This window comes from Eubalaena glacialis, chromosome 2 (assembly GCF_028564815.1).
Source record: "Eubalaena glacialis isolate mEubGla1 chromosome 2, mEubGla1.1.hap2.+ XY, whole genome shotgun sequence".
Classification (NCBI taxonomy): Eukaryota; Metazoa; Chordata; class Mammalia; order Artiodactyla; family Balaenidae; genus Eubalaena; species Eubalaena glacialis.
The window spans coordinates 182,757,398-182,781,051 of NC_083717.1; the positions used below are offsets into that span (position 1 = coordinate 182,757,398).

Here is a 23,654-nt window from a genome sequence, read left to right on the forward strand (position 1 = left end):
TCCAGAATGAATGGTTATTTAATACACAACCCGAAGCACTCCTAAAATTGATCTTAGCTTCCCATTTCTTTCTTATATTGAATCAAAGGGAAAAAAAATCTTCAAAAAAAAAAAAAAATCACCAGGTTTAGTGCATCCCTGGAAGAGCACCTTTACTAAACAACAGGAAACAAAACGTGCCAGGAATCTGACCAAATACACAAAGCAGCAGGTGAGATTCCTGATAGGAAAGAATGACTCCCCATGGAACATAAATAGATCCCCTCAAAGTACATATATTTCACATGTGTGTACATACATATGTAATATATTAAAAGAGATTTGGTTTCTACCACGAGAAGTTACTCAGCAATAATAAATCAACATCTCACCTGAGACAGGGAAGTGGGGACACTGCAGCCACGTTGTAAACCGAGGCGCACCTCACTCCTGCACATGCCTCCCCTCTGTACGCTATGCACACTTGCTGGGTGGGCTTTTCTCTGCCCGGCCCCCCAGATCCAGTGTTTGTAGAAGAGTCAGGGAAGGCAGGTGGCCCTGTGGCCTCGGAGCCCACCCTGTAGAGCCCAGGAGCTGGCTGCAGGGGGGAGGCAAACACCTGAGGCCACCACCGCCCGCATGGAAGGCCGCTTCGGCTCTGGGGTGAAGGGAAGCGCTTGGGACCCCAGCAATGGCACGGCAGCACGCCTGGTTTTCAACAGCGAGCCTGCCTCTGGGGTCCACCCAAGGGCCTCCAGATCTTTGTAGTTTGGCCAGTGGGGGCTTCTCCTAGGATCAAATGGCTTTTGGGAGGGGAGTAGAGTTTCCAGAGCCACCAGGGCTCAGCCCTGTGAGTGTGTGTATGTGCGTGTGCACACGCCCATATACACACATGCTTCAGTGGAGGTCAGCAGGTTGCAAACGAGTGTTCTACAGGGGCGCGCTCAAACAGTGTCTGCTTTGGGGTCAGTTTGTCACTGCGTTCTGAGTGTCCCCATGCCAAAGTGGATTTGTTCAAAAGATACCAGTTGCTGGAGGCTACAGATACAGAAGACACGTTACACACCGGGGGGAGGGTGCAACCCTCTCAGGGCTTGGCACGGTGTTTTAGTAACAAAACAAACAGAAGAAATGCACGGGAACCCTTTCCTCATTGTAAAGCCCTTTCCTGGCACCACAGGCAGACGGGGGAAGCCATCGTGATCAGCAGGTGCGTCAGTAGCTTTAAGGTTTAGGAGCTGCCGGTCCAGGAGCCAAGTCACACACAGCCGTACTCGTACCACACGGTCTGCTGGTCCCCAGCCGGCTCGGGGGATGCCGGCGTGCTCTTCGAGCTGCTCCCACGACTGAAGTCCTCGGAGGCCCGGCTGCCATGGGGAGCCAGGTCGGGAGACCTGCCCGGGCCCTTGGCAGGGAGGCCCTCGCTGTGGCCCTGCCCCAGGACCCCGTCCCCCTCGGAGGGGCTGAACCCCGCCCGGACGGGGGCGATGGTGGCCGCCTCTCCCGAGGGCAGGGAGGCTTGGGGCTTAGTCCTGGCAGCCGGGGCTGCAGCAGGTGAGCAGTGCTGGAACTGGGAGTTGCTGCCACTGCCACTGCCACCTCCAGCGGCGATGGCTGGGGATGTGGCAGACTGCTGCAGGGGAGCTGGCCTCTCCTCCTTCGGGGGAGCCAGAGAGAAGCGCCTCGTGTCCAGTGGCCGGCTTCTGGGACCAGGGCCCTGACAGGAGCCGCCAGCCTTTCCCACAAGTGGGGTCCGCTCCCGGGCCAGGCTGTGGGAGCTGGGAGGTGTGGAGCTCTGCAGGCTGTGGCTGCCTGTGTCTCTGCCCCCCGAGGCCTCGGGACCCCCTCGCTCCTGTTTGCAGGCCTCTGGCCCGCTGGCCCGGAGGAGGTCGGCGGAGGCCAGGCTGAAGGCCCGGCTCAGGGATGCACTCCGGCCAGTGGGCGTGTGGGAAGCAGGGGGCATCGCGGCCTGCCGGAGTCTGCCCAGGGACAGGCTCTGGGGCGGCTGGGCCTGCCTCTGGGGGGCACTGGGCAGGGCCTCGGCCTCAGTGGGTCTGAAGTTCGGCTTCACGTACTGCCCGGGCTTCAGCGGCTTCCCCTCGGAGGTGGTGATGGGCATCTTGATGGTGGGGGCCACGAAGCTGGTGGGCATCTTGGCCCCTTCTTTCCTGGTAGGTGGGCCTGGCTGGCCTACGATGGCCGGGAGATCGCTGGCCTTTCTGAAATAGTCACTTAGCAGGTCATCCCGGCAACTGGGAGCGTCCTACAGGGAAGAGAGGAAGAATTGAGTGAGGGCCAGAGGGGCCTTGGAGACCCCTCCTCCCACCCAGGATGTCCCCTGTGCCGCCCGCATGGCCAGGACTGAAGTTTCCTGCTCGGCCTGTTGAAGGCCTAACTTCCCCACCATACACACTGCCCTGGTCAGGGGTTGGGACAATACACGGATCATCAGGGAGAGGACCCAGACGCCACTCAGTAGCCCCCTAACTTTTTTCTTTCTTTTTTTTTTTGGCCGTGCTTTGTGGCACGTGGGATCTTAGTTCTCTGACCAGGGATCGAACCTGTGGCCCCTGCAGTGGAAGCGCGGACTCCTAACCACTGGACCGCCTGGGAATTCCCAAGTAGCCCCTTAACTTTACAAGTAAGAAAGCAGATCCAGAGAGGAAATGACTTCCCACAAGGCTCATCCACTTTATGGAAGGGTCAGGCCAACTGTTTCAACCTGGTTCCCACTTTTTCACCAAGCAGAGCAAGTGGCAGAAAGCTGACCGGCAGGACCGGACCTTCTTCGTCAGCCCACCAGGCTCAGACACACTGCAGGGGTTTACTGTGGGCCACAGAGAGGAAGAGAAACAAGACCAGCTCCCAAAACGCCAGAATCAACCACACTCAGGACCCTCACTGCCTCTCACATGTTTCTCCTAATGTGAGAAGTAAGGGGAAAAGGAGGCACAAGGCGGAGGGGGAGGGCGGTGGGAACCAGAAAGGTCGACCGTCCAGGAGAAGAGGGAGGTGGCCCAGCCCTCTAGACTGTCCCCCTCAAGCGGCTGCCCCCTGCCACGGAGCTGCCACCTAGCTGGGCTTCCCCTGGCCAGGGAACTGGTGTCCTTTGCCACCATCGTGGGGACAGGAAGAGCCGCCAGAGGCCGATGGCCGTGTTCAGGTTCACTTCAGCCTTCTGCCAACACCTCACAGCCTAGAGCAGCCAAGCAGAGGTTTCTCCTGAGGCTGACGCTGCAAAAAGGGGAAGGGAAGTGAGTTCACATCAGCGATGAGAGTCAGGGGCCGAGAGCTGCTGCAATGAGACCCCAGCCCTCTGTGACCTGTCAGGGGGCATCAGTCCTCAGGACGGGTCAGCAGCTCAGGAACCACTTGCCAACAACTCCTGGCCCCTGACAACATCTGGGTGCTCAACTTGACAGAGGTGCAATCTGTTGTTTCATGCTAGTTGGCAGCCTCACTCTTGGCGTGTGTGTGCAGTAAGACCCTGGGTTATCAATATGAACAAGAACCATTTATCAAGTGCCTCCCACACGCCAGGTGCTGTGCCAGGAACCAGGGGTATAATCGCAAAAAACTTAGTTTAATTTTGAAAGCAACCCTTGTAAGGGTTAAGGTTGTATTAAAACAATATTTAATATGTAAGAAAACTGAAGTCATAGAAGATAGACATCTAGAGAGTGGCAGATTGGGGATTAGAACCCACGGCTGTCAGACTCTGCAGCTGTTTTCAGCACCTCCTGGTCCCTTTCTGCACACTTCTAACTTCTTTAACACCCACCTTCAGGGCCACCCAGGGAGCCCATCTTGTGACACCCCCTCCCCCCAGCATCATCAGTGCTTGGGAAAGGGGGGCATGGGTGGCTTCTCCAGGCCTGCTCAGAAGAGGGTAGGGGTGTCAGGTGGGGCTATGGGGGTGAGCACCTGGGCAGATGGGCTCTCAGAGGGTGAGCATCAGCTTCCAACAGGGGCAGGTGAGCAGCAGTGAGTATCTGGACAGGTCTGAGCTGAGTGGGGAGGGGCCGTGCGCCTCGCTTAGGACTCACCCCCTGAGATTTGCCCAGAGCAAGGAAACTCACGGGGACCGGCACATAATCGGAAAAGGACTGAGAAGAGGAGCCATCCAGTTGCAGGCACCCCTGATTTCTGGACGTTCTTGTTTATTCCATTAGATCAGTGCTTCTCAGTGCGTGATGCCTGGACCCACACTGACAGGGAGACCGTCATCTGGGAACTTCATAGAGATGCAAAATCTCAGAAACTCTGGGGTCCAGCTTGTGTTCTGCCAAGCAAGTCCGATGCACGCTGGAGTTTAAGACCCGCTGCATCAGACCGTAAACTTCTGGAGGGCAGGTTTTCTGTCTTTCCCACCTTGGGTTCTCCAGCTTCTAACACACAGTAAGTGCTTGATACATAGACAACCACAAGACCAAGCACCTAGCAAGTATGCGATAGAAATTTGCCCAGTAACTGGTTTGCTTTGTTTTTTTTAGCACAGGCACGATGCATACTGCCTAACACACGGTAGCTGCTCAATAAATATCTCCCAAACAAATATTTTGTATTCTGTGTCACTGTGACCCATTAATGTGGGTCACAGAGTTTACTATATGGCTAGAGAAAGTTCGACTGTTATTTGTTTAAGGGAAATGAGATAGAATCACTGAAGCATTAAACCTTAAAAGGTCTCCACTGCAAGACAGTATATGTGTCATCTGTCGAATAACCCAATAGCTCATGGGACTGAATTTAGACAGAGTATGTAAAAGACAGACATGCAGCTTCAGAAAAGCTAAATGGAGACGCTGGAAAGGTGACAGCAGAGGGAATCCTAATACAGGTGATGTTTGGGGGTTAGAGCTGCAGAACAGAGGTCAGCAAACCAGAGCTACGGGCCAGGTCCAGTTTGCTGCCCATTTTTGTATGGCCTGTGAGCTAAGAATAGTTTTTACATTTTTAAATGATTGAAAAAAAATTTTTTTTATAGAACAGTCTTTTGGGACATGTGAAAATTATATGAAATTCAAATGTCAATGTCCATAAGTAAAGTTTTACTGGAACATGGCCATGCCCACTCATTGACAGTTGGTCTGTGGCTGCTTTCCCGCTAAAGCGGCAGAGTCGCGTAGTTGCAGCAGAGACCGTCTGGACTGGGAAGCCTGAAATATTTACTATCTGGCCCTTTATAGAAAAAAACTTGTTGCTCTCTGCTGGTGAAGGCTCAGGGGAAGTGGGCATTCTGAGCTCTGCCACAAAACCTCGTGAGATGCTAACTCCGTGAGTGGGGTGCTGGTCACTCTTCTCTCGAGAAGCTCCCAGCGGGGGGCGCACAGCATCCCTGCCCTCCATGCCGGCACCACGTTCTGCCCACTCCCTTCACAGATGGAGAAACAGCCTCCGAGGCCTGGGGCTGGCTGCTGGCACCCAGGGATCTGCTGGCTCGTGGGTTTGCTCCCCACCCAAGCAGCCCTGCACCTAGGCCACGCCACCCCCGCCCCATCCCTTTCTGTGACTTTGCTGCCACGGTTTCTGCCTACTGTCCCAGTTTGGGGAGATAGCAAAGGAAGAGGGATTCGCTGTGTCCCTTTGAGCCCTGGGCCACTCACGGAGGAAGGGGAGCCCCGGTTGCTCTCCTCCAGGAACTCCTCCAGGGTGACCATCTCACTGCTCGGGGAGGCTGAGCAGGGCCGCACCCCGCCATGGGGCTGGGCTGCGCCCCTCTTCCGGGCGCCCTCTTGGGGGAGAGGCCCGTTCCGGGGTGGGGGGTACTCATGGCGGCTGAGGGCAGTGCGCCCCGGGGTGCTGGCATCCCGCGGCAGAGTGGCTGTGTCCCTACTGGGGATCAGGTCTTCGCTGCTGAAGCTCTCGGACCTGCCGTGGAGCTGGTCGGAGGAACCTGGGGTCGGGGCGGGCGACACAGAGAACACATGTGAGTCCCCCTCTCTGTCTCCAGGGGGGCTCTGTGCTGGCCCCAGCTCACTTAAGACAGAGAGGACGCTGCCTGAGAACCCAGGGCGCGCTTCTCCCAGCCTGGGATTTTGGATGTTAAGAACACTCTGGAATGCTTAGAATTCAGAACAAAGTAACTTGAGATAAAAGTGGAAAGCTTCTGCTGAAGTTTCAATTGTTAGGATCTATACGGCACCACACTCATTAGCTCTTGTCTGTTCATATAGTTAATGGTTTACTTAGCACCTGCTACGTGCCAGGTGTTCTTTAGAGGCTGGTCATGTGGACTCTTGAGAAGTGAAAAGATTTGCGTAAGGGTGTGTGGTCTTGGGACAGCAAACACATTCTTTTCAGATGCACAGAAGACATTCATTAAGACAGACCATATTCTGCACCATAAAATAAACTTAAAAAAACTTAAAAAGAATCAAAGCCATCCACTATGTTCTCTGACCACAGTGGAATGGAACTAGCGTCACTCTCTCCATTCTAAAGACGAAGTAACTCGGATTCAGAGGATGGGTGACTCTCCCAGGTGCCCAGAGCCTGTCAGAGGGGGTGAAGTGATTTGAACCCCAATCCATCCAAACTCCGGGCCTTCACTTGAAACCGCGTGATGTGGCCTAGGAATGCAAACGCAGAATGCATGGAGGATCTTGGGAACTGTATTTTTAAAATTACAAATATACTATAAGCCCAGAGTCAAAGATCCACATACACTGCAAAGTGCCCAGAAGGAAAGGCCGGCTCACCTTTCAGGTTAAGAGGTGAGCTGTCGCTGGACGCATTTCTACTGCTCTCCAAGCTCCCCGGCCGGGATGCTGAAAGGAAACGCCAACATATAACCTAAAGGCCGACGGTAAACCATCTCATCTGAGAAAAACTATGAAACTAAGTAACTCTGTGCCAAAGTGAAGCTGAGCGCCCCCAGGAAGGACAGGCTTCGGGATCCTCTGTGCTCTCCCATGAGGGGAGCTAACTTCCCTGAGTGCCAGGCGTGGCACCCAGCAGACCGTCCAGAAATGATAGCCGATGGTATTTTTTTTTTTTTATTAGGTCTAGGGCTGTGGCTTAAAACAATTTTGTTAACAAAGAAAATCTCATGAAGAACTGAAAAAGCAGACAAAAAAAACCCGGCTGCTCTGGGTGAGCCAAGGGTTGGGGTGGGAATGCCCACCCCTATTACTGCACAGAGCTTTCTGGAACACGTGTGAAAATCTCCTGCCTAGACCATGACAGTGCAGCTCGGTGAGGGCGGGAGCCAGGAAACGGCAGTGTGTGCACACGTGTGTTATGTGTGTGCAAGGGAGTGTGTACCCGTGTGCAGGTGGCTTCAGCTCCCTGATCCCGGGAGTGGGAGCTGGGACCCTCAGCAGGAGAGGCAGCACTTGCTTTTCCCAGCTGTTTGCTGTCCTTCGGCTCACCCATGTCAAATTCACATCTGCCCCAAAGGGAAAACCTGACCTTTATGGTGACAAGGGCTGGAGGGAACCAGCCCTCCCGGCTGCTGTCTGTGCCTGAGCGGGTCTGCGGTGGCGGCTCTTGGATCCCAGGGTGAATAACCAGGGAGGGACCCCGCCCACACGGCACAAGGTAGGCTGGGTCTTCAAGGCCTGCAGGGTACCTCTCCGGGTCCCCTCCGCCAGCAGCACTCAGCATCACGGCCCTCATCAGCCTGCCCTGTGTCACTGTTTGTCCTGCTGCACCGTGAACCCCTGGGGGACGGGGCCTGTGTTTCTGTCATCTCTGCATCCTCCCAGCACACAGCTGGTGTTGACCGCACTGAGAACTGGAGATGCACTATTCACAAGCCACCTCCCCTCCTGCCTGCAAGTTTGCTTTTGTTTTTCTGGGTCTTTAGGGCACCCAGTTCCCAAGTGCTGATGTGTTCTCTGCAAATAGAAGGCATCTGGAAAACACTAGCAAACAGGGTTTGGGGCCGAGCCAAAAAATACATGGTTTTCGTGCATGGTATAAAAGCAGAATAAGTCCTCTCTTTGAGAAGGGAATATGTGAAATTTGAAAAAGCACATCCCTCTTTAAAAAGGAAATAAGTTTCACTAAAAGAAAATTGTGATATAAATCAATGGGACCCCAAAGCACTTTTGTTTATCTAAGCATTGCATCAAAAACCCCTTTCCCTTCTTTTTCCCGATAAGAGAAGCTCAAGGAATCAGAATACTTAGGAAGAAAACCCTTTTGGTCAGCTGACAAGCATAAATTGGGCTACTCAGGTTTACCAAACGTTGCAGGAGATACCTGCTGTTGTGTTACCCACCACTCAATGTAAAGACCTAAGGGCGCCCTGTGTCAAACTGTTTCATCACAGAGCCTGTCTTTACTCATGTCAATTGGAAATGTCTGTATTTGTATCACAATACTTTTAAGACAATGGATAGGGTAGAGATAACACTTATTGTCGATCAGAAATAAACGGAATTCAATGTAAACTTTGAGTTTTTTTTTTTTTTAAAGAATTACCTTCCAACCCTTCTATGACTGTTTTTTGCAAAAATTAAAAAAAAACCCAAAGCTGTTTATAATTTTTGAGAAGGTTGGTATAATTCCTGGTTTCCCTTCTGCCTCAATTTACAATATGCCTGAATCAAACGGCAAGTGCTTCTAACAATTTCTAAGGCTAAATATAACTTGGAGCCACTCTGGGCAACTAAAATCCAAGTGAGGACAGTGACGGATCTTCCTGAAATCAACGCTCCCTGTGTGGGTCACCAGAACTTCCTGGCAAACACGAGGGGTGCTTTAAAGCAAAAGGAATTAAAGTCTCCAGAAGTGGGATGCTTGATAAGTAGTGACTTCCCCGTCACTGGAGGTATGTAAGCAGAAGTCACATGCTCAGGCCCTGGGGAGGGCAAGGAAGGAGCCTGGAGGAACTGTGGGCCCCCCATTCCCACTTCATACAACAACTTCACTTTCACCTGTTTTGTGTGTTGGACTTCCATACAGGACTTAGCTTAAAGGAAAAGCACTGTTGATAAGAACAAGACTGAGAACCCAGGCGGAAGGGGACATCGCACTGACCACTCACCGTACTGCCTGTGGGGAGCGAACTCGAGCTCCAGGGATGGTTCGCAGAGGCTGTCATCAGAATTATAGCCTGTGGTGAAAATAAGGTGATGATACAGGGGTCCCGGAACATCCACGGGGAAACACGGGGTCCTGTGCCGGACGGCCACCTCTGACTGGCACCTGAGCCACGGCAGCGCCCAGTCCTTGGAGGTGAGGGAGGGACGCGTGGACGTGCCTCTTCCATCCCTCCCCCTACGCCTCCTGCTGGCACAGCCCTCACTCCCGACTCCTGTTAGATTTAACTTCAAATCCCATTTCCGCCTGTGCAGTGACAGGGACTTGAAGACTAAAGCAGTGATCTGGCCAAAGGATTACACAGCAAAAGGAGGTGAGTATTTAGAGCCCTGGGGAGCGCCTTCCAGCCTCCAAGGCCAGGCCGTGCCAGCAGTTCTGGTCTGGAGACCACACTTGTCTTCAGGAGGCGGGAGGAAGGCAGAGGAAAGAATCCAGCACCTAAGGGGAGAGGCTGACTCCCTGGAAATAGCCCTGGCGCAGCAGCTCCTCACCCGAAATAGACCTGGAAGCACAGGCCACCCAGCAACTGCCCTTTCCCTGAGAGGGACTCGGATGCCCTCTGCCTCAAGCCTGCTCACTTCTCTCTGACAGTAGACCCTGGGTCCCACCAAATGGCAAGAGGGTTTCCCCCCTGTCCCCAATTCCTATTATAAAAGTTCTGGCAGTGAGATATACCCAAAGTTAGGTATGATTTACACACAACTATATATAAAATAGGTAACTAATAAGGACCTACTGTATAGCACAGGGAACTCTTCTCAATACTCTGTAATGACCTATATGGGAAAAAAAATCTAAAAAAGAGTGGATATATGTATAACTGATTCACTTTGCTGTAGAGCAGAAAGGAATACAACATTGTAAATCAACTCTACTCCAATAAAAAATTTTTTTTTAAAAGTTAGGTATGATCTAATTGCTTCCTTTGCAGGTTTTGTCTCCTGGAGATGAGGGTGGGACAACTCCTTTTTTTTAACTCATTGAAGGCAGGAGAATCCTACATTTTGAATTCTCCCCTAATGCCCAACTCAAAGTAGTGGCTTAATGAAAACTTGCTGCCTTGATTACTACAGTATAACATGGCTAGTGATATGTAGGTTATTGGTCGTTAAACCTGGCTAATATCAGAATTTTCTGGAAAACTTTTAAAAAATATGGAATCTTATTTAGAAAAAGCATATCTGTATTTGTCCTTTGACCCAGCAATTCTACTTCTAGGGATAAACTCTGGGGACTGGTTGGTTGAATGAACTGTCATACCACCATTTTAATTATTATGCGCCTCTTAAAAAGAATGAGGAAGATCTCCATGATATATGGCTAAACGAAAAAAAATATCAAGGTGCATTATTTTATTTATTTTTGCAAAAAAGAAACACTGGAAGTATAAACAAGGAACCAAAAAAAAAAGGTTATCCATAGGGTGATTTTGGAATGGAATGGAAAGGGAGAGATGTGAGACTTAGAAATCTAAGCATGCCTTCCTACATAATTTAGCTTTAAATTACATAAATATTTTATGTATTAAAAAACAGGATTAATTTAAAAAGAAAAAATTCTAACACTGAAAACAGAAACAAATGAACCTTACTGCATATCAAACTGCTAACATAATCACCTAGAGAAAAAAAATCCAGTGAATTTTGAATATAAAACTCTGTGCATTCTTAGTGAGATATAATCTCAGAACTAAAAGAACTACAAGAAAACAAACATCACTTAGTAATTTTATTGTTAGTAATATAATTTTTTTACCATTACTGCGTATTTTCAGGAAAAATAAGTAGATGTTTCAAGAGACAAGACTTCTGTGTAAGAAAAGGACACACGCATATGAAATGAAAGAAAAAATCCCTGTAATGTTAAATTGGAATTGGAAATATTGATATGAACTCATAATATCTATGTGTCCTTTCTTTACTGAAAGGGTCTAAAAGTAATGACAACTCTGTAGTGTCCAGATCTTGATTATTAAATTCTGCTCTAAAAGGAACTAGATTTATTTAAAGAAATGCTGATTCTAAGGGCGGGGTGGGGGTGTCCATTTTGAGATGGTTACATGCCCACTGGCGATGACTACCCAGAGTGTGAGAACTGGGCTGCCAGGGAATCGCCGTGGGCAGTGCTGGGGTTGCAGTGTTGATGGACCCTCATGCATGCTCTGCAGACGTGTGACTGGCCAGTGATGTTTCCAGGCTTGGGCTCTGGTTCAGGGATGGGGTCCAGACTGAGACAGCCCAGGGTTAGCCTGGAGGGCTGGACCTTGAGCCACACAGACCACTGGAACACTGGGGGGAGATGGTGTTCCCAGCTCTTTCCCAAGACCAGGCAGGGCCTCTGTACCCCAGAGCCCAGGAAACCAGGGGAGACTGATGACTGTGGACAACAGACACCCTTGCCACGCCGGGCTCAGAGCATGCCCGTTCCAGACAGCACACGCATGGCTCCACTGACATCCAACAGTAAGTGACTGCGCCTGCAGTGTCTGGCTAGCAGTGGGGAGAGACTGCCCGGGTGCCCTGTGCCCACCCAACTCATCTTCTCTCCAGGGGGGCTTCCTACTTGTAAGCAACTGGGACGAGGGCAGGGACCCTGTCTGTCTTTGCTTTGCTTGTCAAACCAAGGTTGTGCAAGTCCCTGGTTTCAAGAGCCGAGTGGGTGGTATTATTATGAAAAATAACAACCACTTCTTGTTCTCCAATTTCTAACACCCCAGAGGCAATCACTTTCCGTTCTTTCAGCTGTTTCTTTGGATAGCTTCATATCACTACATTATCAGCAGAATGTCTTTTTTGGTTTTAAGCTTTATCTTTTCCTCTCTGTTGGCATATTTTAAATTTCCCAGTGCTTGCTCCACCCACCCCTGACTGCTCTTTTGGTAGCATCCCATTCTTGTTTCATGGGTGCAACAGCTTGGCTCATCTCTGACTATATTAATGACGGGCATCGTAAAGCTTTCATCTCCGTGCTTCTGTTTACTCTGTTGCCTCTCACACTGGTTTTGGTCTCTGGTACTGGAGGCTCTCCTCAGGTGTCCGTGGGCTTCACCTGGCCAGATCTGACGGGGACATTCAACTGGGAATTTCTTAAGCTGATCAGATGACTGGAAGAATGTTTTAATCTCACATCTAAAGATGTGAACACACATGGCTACTGGCAACCTGGGAGAGCTTCAGTTTGTAAAGCCTTCCCTGCAACCTCCTTGTTTTTCATTTGGGAAACTTGCCTTCCACTTTACTAACCGACCTCCAGTTCAGAGACCCTCTTGTGTATCCTCCGTAGAGAGTAAACCTCCAGACTTCTACCAGGTTGGTCTGCGGGAGGCTACCTGCTTTTAGCCCAAACTTGGACCTCCCTTCTGGAGCTGCTTGGTGCCACCACGTCCTGCATGGTGGTGGTGAGAGTGGGCCCCGGGGCTTTCCCACCAGTGGCTTGGGATCAGGCCTCTAGATGGTGAAGCTGTCTGTCCAGAGTCACCCACCCAGCTGGCAGGCAGGGCTGAGGCCTGAACCCGTGTCTGTGTGATGCCAGAGCCAGCCCACAGCTTACCCACTCTGCTCACCACCTCTCAGCCTGAGACCCCTCCTGGCCCTGAGAGCCTGGGGTCTTTAGGAAGGAACCTGAGCCCCAGATGCTCGGCCCTCTCGTTTCTGGACAAGGAGAGGGGCCCACGACTCACCTTTGGTGCGGCCTGGGTGCCGCGAGATGGGGGTAGAGCTGGAAGGGGTTGTAGTGATGGCTGAGGACGAACAGGGCCGGGGACCCAGCTCCACGGGCCAGGTCTTCATGGCTGGGTCAGCAGAGGCATCCTTGCGGTCAAGGCTGTCTCTGTGCGGGGACCCTTGCTTTGGCTTTAGGTCCCCAGGACCTGGGGCAGAGAAGGACACTGAGAAACGGGGCTGCAGAATCCTGTGCTCAGGCTGGGCTACCACACGGAGGCCTAGAAGCAGGGGTGGCAGGGCACATGGACCACAGGTACAAAAGCTGAGCTGCCCACCTCCCGGGCTGTGGTTTAAACAGGAGGGCCCTGGCTACAGGCCTGTGTCGGAGGGCCCACCTCCAATGATGCGCCAAACTGTGAGCCCTGAAATTTTGGCTGGGAGGAAATAAAGGAAAAACTCAAGAGGACAAACAAAATGTTGGTAAAAGTCCAACATATTAACTACAGAGCACACCTGCTGCATAGCACTGTATATAACTCAAATCCCTGATTTAAAAAGATCCTGGCCGATGTCTGCTCAGCATCACTCGGATCTGAGGCTGAGGTCCTGAAGGTCCAGGACGTGCAACTTGCCAACTGGCTTCACTTATAATCTGCGAAAAAAGTTCACCGTCACCTTAACAATAGGGTAAGAAGTCTTTAATCTCTGTATGGTGAGACTGACTACAAGAAGAATTTTTACCTTGTATCTTATGCTTTTCTGCAGTCTCTAAATTTTCTACCATGAAGACATACTCTTGTCAAAGTTAAATAAAATCCTATATGAAAACATTAAAAAAAAAAAACCCTCCAACTATCTAGTAATAAGAAAGGGGATGGGCTCTCCAAATATGAGACAAAACTTCATGCAGTTGGAGTTCCTATTAGCATGAAGACAGGGCTGTTCTGCATACTGTCTCACTCTAGACACCCCCAAGGCTGCAGACACAGAGCCACGACCACTGTCAGGATCTCGGCCCCTCTCCAGCCTCTTCCACGGACCTGACCCTGTCTGCCCCTTCGTCACTCCAAGTCTGGACTCACTGTGAAGTTTTAAGCGCCTAAATCTTATGACTTGAAATCAACGTAAAATTTGGATTTTGAAAGGTAACCTTGATGAGAAGCAAGACTCAAGTCTGGTGGGATGGATGGGACAGACATCCAACAGGTGAGGTTAAAATGAGGAGCAGAGGGGAGGCGGAGATGACCACACAGTTAGCACGAACAGCAGAGAAACAGCACCATTCCAGCAGCATGCTCGGAGGACAGGCCTGGAAGGCCAGGACCACAGCAGCCCAGGGTTCCCAAGGCAGGGCGCGTGAGATGAAGTCATTGCCACATTAGCCGACTTCAGCATTTTAATATGTATGTATTTATTTTTTATAGTTACCTTATTTTTATGGTACTGGTTTTCCATTTACAGTACAGGTAATAATCTTTCCTTTTAGGATAAATTTAAGTGGAAACGGTGAGTCAATTCAAGGGAAAATATGTAAGTAACCACATAGGTGATATAAAGATGTGGCCAAAATCATGAAGATGGTACAACAATGACTGCAGACAGAAAAAACGGCAGTAGCTAAAGGCCTCTATCGACCAGCCTTTCCCCCGCTCTGGGTGTGATTGGCATGCTGATGTTCTTTCTGTCCACTGCTGCTTTCACTTCAGCATCCAAGATGTCAGAGAACGACAGTACAGTCATAAAACTTCATTCTGGACTGAACTCTGGCTGGGCAACATCGATGCAATTATTCAAAACGCTTGAATGGAGCACAATAAATCCTTCAAAACATAGAGCACCTCTAAAAAGGACGTTACTGGCAAAAGCCAACAATTCAGGGCTCTGACAAAGAAAGAGGAGAAAAGGGCAGCGGTTTTAAATTTAGATGCTTAAAGGTAAGTCTTAAAAAAACTCACTTGACAGAGGCTGTATATTTTAGGAAACATAGCGACAACAGACCAGCTCTGCTTTACACGCGGGCGTGACAAAAGCCTGCAGGTGCGAGAGAAGGGGGGCAGCACACGGCCCCTGGACTTACTCAGCACGGACATCCTGGCCCAAGGACCTGTGCACAGATGTCCCGAGGCTCCCCTACAGCTGTGCTGTACTGGAGAAACGGTCCAGAGGGTGTGGCAACTCATCTTCTCTTTTGAAATCAGAATCCACGCTGGCTACTTTAAGTTTGGCTTGGAACTGGGGTCAGGAGGAGGGGTCCGCTATAGGTCATCTGGCCTTTAGGTACTGTTTTTTTTTGTTTGTTTGTTTTCGTTTGTTTGAATTTCAGAAATGAAGGAGGATACACGATGAAGACACATGGTAAAAGAAAAGGATTAGAAATCTCCAATCTCTGAAAAAGGGAGAGGCTCATTAGGAGAGGATGGGATGTCAGAGGAAGACCAGAACCGCAGGTGTTTAGAGAGAGCCGGGTGGGCCACTGGAGACTTGTCTTTGTCCTTGCTTTTGCTTCTCAAAAAGGGACTCTTTTTGCGCTGAGTTGCTAAATTGTTATCCCCAGGATAACCCGAGAGGAAGGAAAAAAAAAAAAAAAAAACAAACACAACAAATAAATGAAATGAATAATAACAAATGACTCTAAATTAGCTCAATGTACTTAGGAAATCAGAATCCTGTCCAGCCCAGGAAAGATGGAAACAATAGCCACGACAAGACCAGAATCAGGACTCAGTGAATCACTTATGCTCTGCCTCAATTTAATTAATTTAGTGGCATCTTAGTGCCAACACTTTACTTACTCAGCACGTGAAGAGAATTACATATTGCTCAAGGAGCCGAAGGGCTTAGACAATTTTTCAATTTCAAAGGGTGAAATTATTAAATAAGAATGTTTATTAATTTAGGACCTGGCTTCTCTTACTCATCCATTTTAATGACTGACTCCCTGACAATTTGGCTCACATGCTACACAGTACATTTCTGGCCTGCTGTAATGAAACAGTCTACCTGAAGTATTCACTAATAATTCTTGTATATCTGAAATAACCTCTTTTGGCAGGATGAGTTTAAAAATCATGAAAGTACCTCTTTTTCATACCCCAAAGCCCTCAACACCAAGAATTATTATATGCTTTTAGATCTCCTATGCATCTTCTAATTCATGACCTTTAAATCACAGAGTCTTATCAGAGCAGACAACTGGTCTAACTTTTTGAACATGTCATACAGAAACAACCAGTATATCCAATTTCTGATTCAGAATTAAATTTGGTACCAGAACCTCCATTATTTCTTCCTCTATAGCACCACCTGGTGGCCAATGCTCACACCACAGGATAAGGGACCGACTTTATGTGATGCTGGGGCCCATGGCTCTGCTGGGGCCCCTGGTTAGGCAGCATGTTGGCTCAGCTTTAACTGCAGGCAGTGCACCTGTTGGTGAAGAGCTCAGGCTCCAGAGCTGACAGACCTGTGTTCGAATCCAAGTTCTGCCACTTACTATATCAGCAAGTGTTTCACCTTGTCAAACCTCACTTTCTAAGCTCTGAAAAGGGGATGATTAATCATGCCTACCTCACGGGGTAGTTAGGACTAAACCCAAGGCAGATAAAGTAAATTAGCTGACAAGATACTGAGCCCAAAGAAAGCACCCAATGCATGGCTGCCGTTATTGATAATCATCACTGACTTGCTCATTCATGGATGGGTACAAGCATTTTTTTCCTCTGAAAGTTTCCCTGACTCAATTAGGCTGGTTATAGTTAATTAAGTCAACTTTAATACAAATTGAGGTGATAAATGTCAAAACATTTAAATAGTCAAAATGAAAACCTGGGGCCACAGATCCCCTCTAGATAAAAACCAATGTTAAGCTTCATTATCATTTACCTGCACAAGAGCCTTTTACCTAATCTGACCTCCTGTAAAGAACGTGAGTGCAAGCATTAGTCCCCAAACAATGTGTGTGTGAATGCATTTTCTTTTGTGCATTTGAAAGTGACACAGCAGTACCTGAAGTGGTGAATGTGGCCTCCTGAAAGGCTGTGCACATGTCACACTCAGAGGGTGGCTTGTCACAGGCCCTTAGTGCTATAATGTCAGCCACCACCCCGGAGAGTGTGTGGCTCTCAGGCATAGGCCTGATATTCAGAAAGTCCTGGTGTCTTTCATAAAAATTTAAATTATTCAGGTTGCAGTTTTGGCATAAATAATCCATGAAATGATATTTAAAAGTAAGTTTGGAAATTTAACCTTGTTTGAAGTAACTGCTGTGTTTAATCGATTCTAAGATGCACATCCCCACTGCCCCATCTTAACATCACTGAAATCAGGATGCTGCTTCCACAGTGTCTTATGGTCACCAGTGGGGCCAGATGGAACTGTGACAGAATTGTCACTGCCATGACCAATACATTTTACTCACATTTTCCTTTTATGTGTGTACACAAAAATCTGTCTAATTAAGTCTTTTAGAAGAGTTCTTCAACAAGAGTATAATAAAAATTCTAAGTGGTAAAGCATTGCATCATTTGACTGCCAGTGGTATATAAAGTAATTGGGCAGTTTATAATTGATAGCCTCTTAGTTTGACAGAACAAAGCACATTCAACTAGAAATCCATTTCAGAAGCCCCGGCAGACTCCAAATGACAGCCCTCATGGAAAGGTAAGCCGGGCCCCCTGGCTGGTAAGACTGAAGACCAGGTCAGGCTGGAGAAGAAAACCTGACTGCCTATTCAAGTGCTAAAGAGACTGGAGTCACACGTGGACTTGCAAAAGATCGCACATATGCACATTGCCCGTTAAATGCGCCGGAGATCTCCCTACAGAAATAGTCTACTCTAAATCTCTGACACGTACAAGGAAACCCCCAAACATATGCTACTGAGCTTGCCTCTGGTGCCTGCGTGGTTACCAGCTTTGGTTTGAGTCGCTCCCACCATCTACAGGATTAGCGATGCTTCTCGCTCGACATGGGTTTGTATTTTCTTGGTTATTAACACACCTATGGAGGCAGATGTGCGTGTACACAGCACACCCCCGTCATGCTCTTACACACACGTGTGCACATCCACACGCCATCTCCCTCTACCCAGTCCAATGAGAGGGTCCCTTAGACCACCCCCTGCAGCCAGGTGAGCCCGCCTACCTTTTCCCAGGGTCCCGTTGTGGATGTCACGCTCTTCTGCACAGCTTGAGCCCAACGGGGTGGCCTCGGGGTTCTCTGGCTGGGATCTGAGCGGCTGAGAAGCGGATGGCGAGGTTGGGTCCGGGGACTCCAGCTGCCGGGGAGGACTGTCTGTAGTTGACTTCAATCGTTCTCTGGAACCCTCTTTCTTTGGTTTGATGAGTTTGACTAAAGCTTTGGCTCCAATCCAGTGGTTTTTCCTAGTTAGGAGTAGAGTTTGAGGACACAATCAACCCTCACTGCCCCCTCCAGCAGGTTACTGGGTGCCCTAATGTGGGCTGGGATTACCATCACCAGCCTGGGAAGCTGGCCAGTAACCACCACCATGACCATTGTATTTGGGGCTCAGGAGGTAGAACAGAACTCTCGGTCACGCATGCGCTCGGGGATAGTTAGAAGCATGTATCAGGTCAGAAATTCACACTAGTCTCTTGGGAAAACAGAACGTCAAGTACGCCCGTTAACTCTTGATTATCTTGGGAAATAAAGGAAGTAGTGCTCTGCTAATGTGATCTATTAGATGGCAATTTTTCTGCCAAAATGCCCTTTTCAGTGACACACTCCTCCTCATCCTCTGCTAAAGTTCACAGTAAGCGTAATAAGCTGGCATTCCTTGACCACTCCCGGCACCGAGGAATCCGGGCGAGGTGGCAGAGGGCAGGGAAGAGTGTGCCGTGTGAATTAAAAACAGGGAATTTAATGAGTAAGCGATGAAGCTGTAGCTAATGGGAAATGGAGGCTCCTGCTGTTACAGAAAGAGAACCACACCCGAGTTCTAGCCCTGCTCTGAACTGAACTGCACTGTGTTTACACAAATCACTCCGCTTCCTCGTCTGGGCCTCAACTTCTCCATTTGTCAAAGAGAAGGCTGAGACTGATGTTCTGAAATTCTGTGGTTGTGTGATTTCAACACAGAGGCCTTGAAGGATGCCCAGTGATTCTGACTTTGAGGCTGGGCTGGGACAGGACCACGTGCAGGGCCGACTCCTGGGGGAAGCGGTGCTGGGCAAGGCTGGCAGTCTTGGGGGATGGAGCCAGCCCTGCAACCCACTGCCCTCTGGAGAAGGGGACATGTCTGTGAAGCCGCCCTGGGGTTCAGTGAATCCAGAGGAATCTGTATAAGGGCCAAAAGGTGCCCCTGTTTGAAGACTGTGAGTGCTGGGCCTGGTGTCCTATCCAAGGTTCCTTCCCTAAACAGAAACATGGTTTTCTACACCCCGTTAAATCCTGAGAAGAAGCCGACAAGGCAACCCTTCCATCCCGCTTTAATGGCTCCCAAACCACTGACTCTCTGCCCCCTTAAAAGGGCTGTGGCTCAATTAAGCCTGTGTCTCGCCAGGGTCAGCTGGCATTTGCCACCCCTCACAGGACAAGCACGAGGATGGGGCTGAAAGAAATTCTAAAATCTTTCTGATGTGGGAGGGATATGCACACGGGTGATCTGTCACTGTGGAAGACACAGGCCCTACAAAAAGTTTCACCCTGAGCGTGAACAAGGAAGGTTTTCTGTTCTATGTTCAAGTCCCTGAAACTTAAATCAACTCACTTCTTTGGAGCAGGATCATAGAACTTGTACTGATCCATGATTTTTTCTTCCAGTTTTTCCTTATGTCTTCGTAAGGCATTTAACTTGTCTCTGTGGAGAGAGGGAAAAGACAATCAAGCCAGTTTTAAATAAAAAAAAGGAACTTACTCACCAGCTCGGCCTGGAACCTGGCCCAGTGGACATCACAGTGCTCATGACTATCATGGTCGCTGAGTTGGGAATATGCGAATGGAAGCATCTGACATAGGTCCAGAAGCCCTAACGCCTTGAAGAGGCCTGCTGAAGCACCCAGGATCTAGCTGTGAGTGAACTCAAGGGAGCAAACCCATAACCGTCTGACAACCCAAGCTCGGAAGCAAGGATTCTCTGGCCAGGTCATTCAGAATGTGGGACACCCCAGGGTCAGACTCGAGGCCAGCTCCTGGGCGTGCATATCAACAATACCTTGCTGGTGGGAGAGGTCTGCCCTCAGGGAGTTGGGTGGGCATCAAGGTTGAAAAAGTCATTTCAGCAAATTCAGACCTCTGACCTGGACCCATTCCAATGCTGGGTTTCTGATAAAACTTCCATGGGAACAAACTCAAAAGATTTTAGGGTCCAGAGAGAAGATAAGGAGCAAAGCAGGTCTGGAAAAACCAGAGGGGGTGGTGGGGACTGAGGCACAACTGGGCCACCCCAGCAGATCGCTGCCTGGGGTGGCATGTAGACCTTCCCATTTTTCAGAGCAGCCAGAAACTCAGACTGTGAAGCAAAATCTCCTGACTTGTAAATGCTGGAAACCAGTTTGTATTTTCAAAAACACAGAAAAGACCAAAGAGATACCTCTTGAACCTTGGGCTGCCAGAGGGCACCTGTGCTTCCTGGGAGGGAAGTTCTGGCCTCCCTGATACGAAGGGTGTGCTTTTGTTTTATCTCAGGGAGTCAGGCAGGTGGACTCCATACAACACTGCCCACAGGGCCACCAACTCCTGTCCCCTCCAGCCTCTCACCACCTGTGCTGTCTTTACAGCTCGGACCCTTGGCTTCCTCGCTGGAAAATGAGGCCTCTGGGCCAGAGGCAACTTTCTGCTCAGGCTTCTTTCTGTCAAGAAGCTGCCAAGGTTCCACCCAAACTGGGGACTTTCCCAGGAGCTCCCCACGAAGGGGGCACATCATGAAAAGTGGCAGCTTTGCGAACCACTGGGCCCCGACCCCCAAGCCCCAACCCCTCGCTGCTCCCAGCCTCCTGGACTCGACGTCTGTGATCTGTTATTCTGTCCTCACGGCCGTGCTGCCCCGCCTTAAGCTCGGAGTGCTTTCGCGGCTGGGTTCACCCCAGAGATGCACACAAACTCAGAGAACAGGTCCCGTGCCCCTCTCGGCCCCCAGCACAGTGCTCCGCTCAGAGCAGCCTCCGGGAAGCCTGCCAACCCCTGGCCCTCTGCAGACGCTCTCTCATGCAGAACTGTCATCCAATCATCCCCCTGGGGTCCAGGCGCCTACTCCTCTAGTTAGCATCTGCCCGGTGTCTGCTGGCAATTATTATCAGCTGGATTATAGAGGGCCAACTTCAGGCAACGGTCATTTCTTTCCCCAAATTACAGTGCGGTTTTCAAGGTAAACCATCTCCTGGTAGATGGCGAGCCACCTCTGACCATGTCCCTCTGCAGCCTGTCTCCTCTTGCCTTCCCCACGCCGGCCAGCCATTCCCACCCGCGAGCAAGGACAGTTCAACCACACGGCAGGGCGGTGGAAACCCCCTGGATCCACGGATGCATCCTGGATTGTTTCACTTCCAAACCACAAGGTTCTCAGTGCCAGGCTCTTCCTCTTGACCTCATCTCTGGCAGCTTCCTAGGCCCTGCGAGACCAGCACCCTTTAAACACTTCCCAATGAATCCCGACTCGTTAGCCAGGCACGGGAGCCTCCTCCGCTGAGGCTCCCGCACGTTCCCTGCACCCAGACCCCTGCCGTGCTCCGCCTTCATGTCCCCCCATCTGCCCTGCCTTCGCCCCATCCTGTGTCAGCAGCAGAACCCCAACTCTTCTTTCTACTTCTCCGTGAAGCTCCTCAACCTCTGTCTGGTATGCCCACATCTCGTCACCCCCACTAGTCCCTGGTTACCACCGCAGGGGCCACAGCAAAGCCCACATAAACGAACACCGTGGCACACAGGTAACCCACCGCTCCAGATGATCAGGGAACACAGCCACAGGCGACAAGAAAGGGCTTGGGTATGGCACCTGTGCTCAGCCTCCGATGTGAATTCTTCCCCTGAGATACTTCTCTTGCTAGCACGGCTGTATTTTTAGAAGTGCACTTAATTCCAAAAGCAGACTAAGGAGCTTCTGGCGGTGGGCAGTGCCTTTAAAAAGCAAATGACAGCCAACCACCACCACTTGCAGAAACCCAGAAACACTCCAGGGAAAGAGAGAGAAGGACAGGCTGTGAGGAATAGGCTCCGGGGCTGTTCTCGCCCAGAACGGGGCAGGTCTTGGCCAGAGCAGCCAGGACCCCCGTGTCGCCAGGCGTCGCCCACCCGGGCCCCTTACATGTACTGTTTCTGCTCCTCGTGGTACTGTTCCTTGTTCTCCAAGTTCTGCTCTAGAAGCATTTGGTTCTGCTGGCTCAACAGCTGGATCTGGCTCAAGAGGTGATGGTTTTCTTCCTCCAAGTTCCCCTTGAGGCGGGAGAGCAGCTAAAACACAGACCAACGATGTCTTAAATACTGTGTGACCCCGTGAGTCTGCTGCTGGGAATCTAGCTTCCCAAAGCAGGAAAAGGCCACGTGCGCCCAGATGTCCATCTCAGTACTATCTGCGCTCGTGACAACTCGAAAGGACCCAAACGGCCGCTTCCCTTGGCAGCTACGCTGTCCAATCCGACAGCCGCAGGCAACGCGTGGCCGCTGAGCACTTAAAACGCAGCTAGCCCACGGGGAGGTGTGCCACAAGGGCGAATACAGCAGATCCTAAAGACTTCACTAAAAAAAAAAAAAAAAAGGATGTGAAAGATCTCACTAATGAGTTTTTTGTGCTTACATGTGGAAATGACATTTTAGATATACTGGCTGAACAAAATATGCTACTTAGAATTAATCCCACCTGCTTCCTTTCACTTCTTTAATCTGGCTACTAGAAAATTTTAAATTACATCTGGTGGCTACATTATTATTTCTAGTGGCCAGCTCCGTCCTAGACGAGGGTCGGCACACTTCTCCTGTAAAGAGCCAGGTAGCAAATATTTTTTAGGCTTTCCAGGCCAGACGGTGGTCTCTGTTGCAGCCACTCAACTCTGCTGTTACAGCAGGAAAGCAGCCAGAGACAATATGTAAATGCACAGGTGTGACCGCGTTCCAATAAAACTTGACTTATGGACACTGACATTTAAGTGTTATCCCATTTGCACTTGCCACAAAACATTTTTTTTCACTTTCTCAACCATTATAAAATGTAAAGGTCATTCTTAGTTCACGGCCGTATGGAAACAGGTTTGGGGGCTGGATTTTAGATTTGGGCTGAGGATGGCCAACCCTTTCTCTAGAATACATTTAACATGGTTGGTGTAGCAGGAAAACGACAAGCTTTGGCTTCAGACAGACTGGGTGGCAATCTCCTACTGCAGGCCCTGGCCTGAGGTCCCCTAGGAAATCCTAAAGCACTGCCCTGTGAGGCACAGCCTGTGGTGACGGGGCTCCCTCAGCCAGTGTCTGCCTGTGTCCTGGCCCCCGCCTCCTCCACAGGCCCCAGACCCAGCCCAGAGGGGCCTTTGGGCGTCTCAGAACCCTGGCCTCTGCTTCCTCATCTGTGACGCCCCGCAGGGCTACCGTGAGCTCAAAGGAAAAGGCTCCTCAGAGTGTTTTTCAACAAACAAAGGGCAAGGGGAGCTGTGTCCGGGGTCCCGGCTGTCCCGGAGCTGGGACAGGACCCAGCTGCTCTTCCCTGTGCCATCCACTTTGCCTGTCTTACTTGTCCCGGGGTCTGCTTACAATTTCATCTGAGCGGGGTCTGCTGCTTAAGAAGGTACTTTCCAACCTAGTGCACCAGAAGGTAGAGCTCTGCCCCTTTGGCAACCAGGGGATTTGTGTGCAAGCTCCATCCCGACTACCCCGGGATCAGGAGCCAGTCAGCCAAACCCAAGCACGGAAAAAAAATCTGTCACATTTCTCTACAACAGTGCAGCTGCTACATGCAAAGAAATGGAGAAACCGTGTGGACACAGCCAAGAGGACAGAAATAAAACAGTACTCGGCTGT

General features: G+C 50.1%; 1 protein-coding gene across 5 annotated transcripts in view; it reads right to left on the reverse strand.

Annotated features, from left to right (window-relative positions):
* Positions 1 to 23,654, reverse strand: part of CCDC88C (coiled-coil domain containing 88C) — a 123,705-nt gene continuing 100,051 nt past the window's right edge. For 2 of the 5 annotated variants that reach the window (XM_061181172.1, XM_061181173.1), the window contains 8 exons: positions 21,952 to 22,097; positions 19,420 to 19,509; positions 17,835 to 18,073; positions 12,710 to 12,898; positions 8,975 to 9,043; positions 6,681 to 6,749; positions 5,586 to 5,875; positions 1 to 2,242 (listed from right to left, as the gene is read on the reverse strand). In XM_061181172.1, the coding sequence (XP_061037155.1) occupies positions 1,238 to 2,242; positions 5,586 to 5,875; positions 6,681 to 6,749; positions 8,975 to 9,043; positions 12,710 to 12,898; positions 17,835 to 18,073; positions 19,420 to 19,509; positions 21,952 to 22,097 (2,097 nt within the window). In that variant the 3' untranslated portion in view covers positions 1 to 1,237. Of the gene's footprint in view, positions 2,243 to 2,982; positions 3,214 to 5,585; positions 5,876 to 6,680; positions 6,750 to 8,974; positions 9,044 to 12,709; positions 12,899 to 14,866; positions 15,229 to 17,834; positions 18,074 to 19,419; positions 19,510 to 21,951; positions 22,098 to 23,654 lie in introns of those variants that run through there. The other 3 variants (XM_061181174.1, XM_061181176.1, XM_061181175.1) reach the window with 3 other exon arrangements.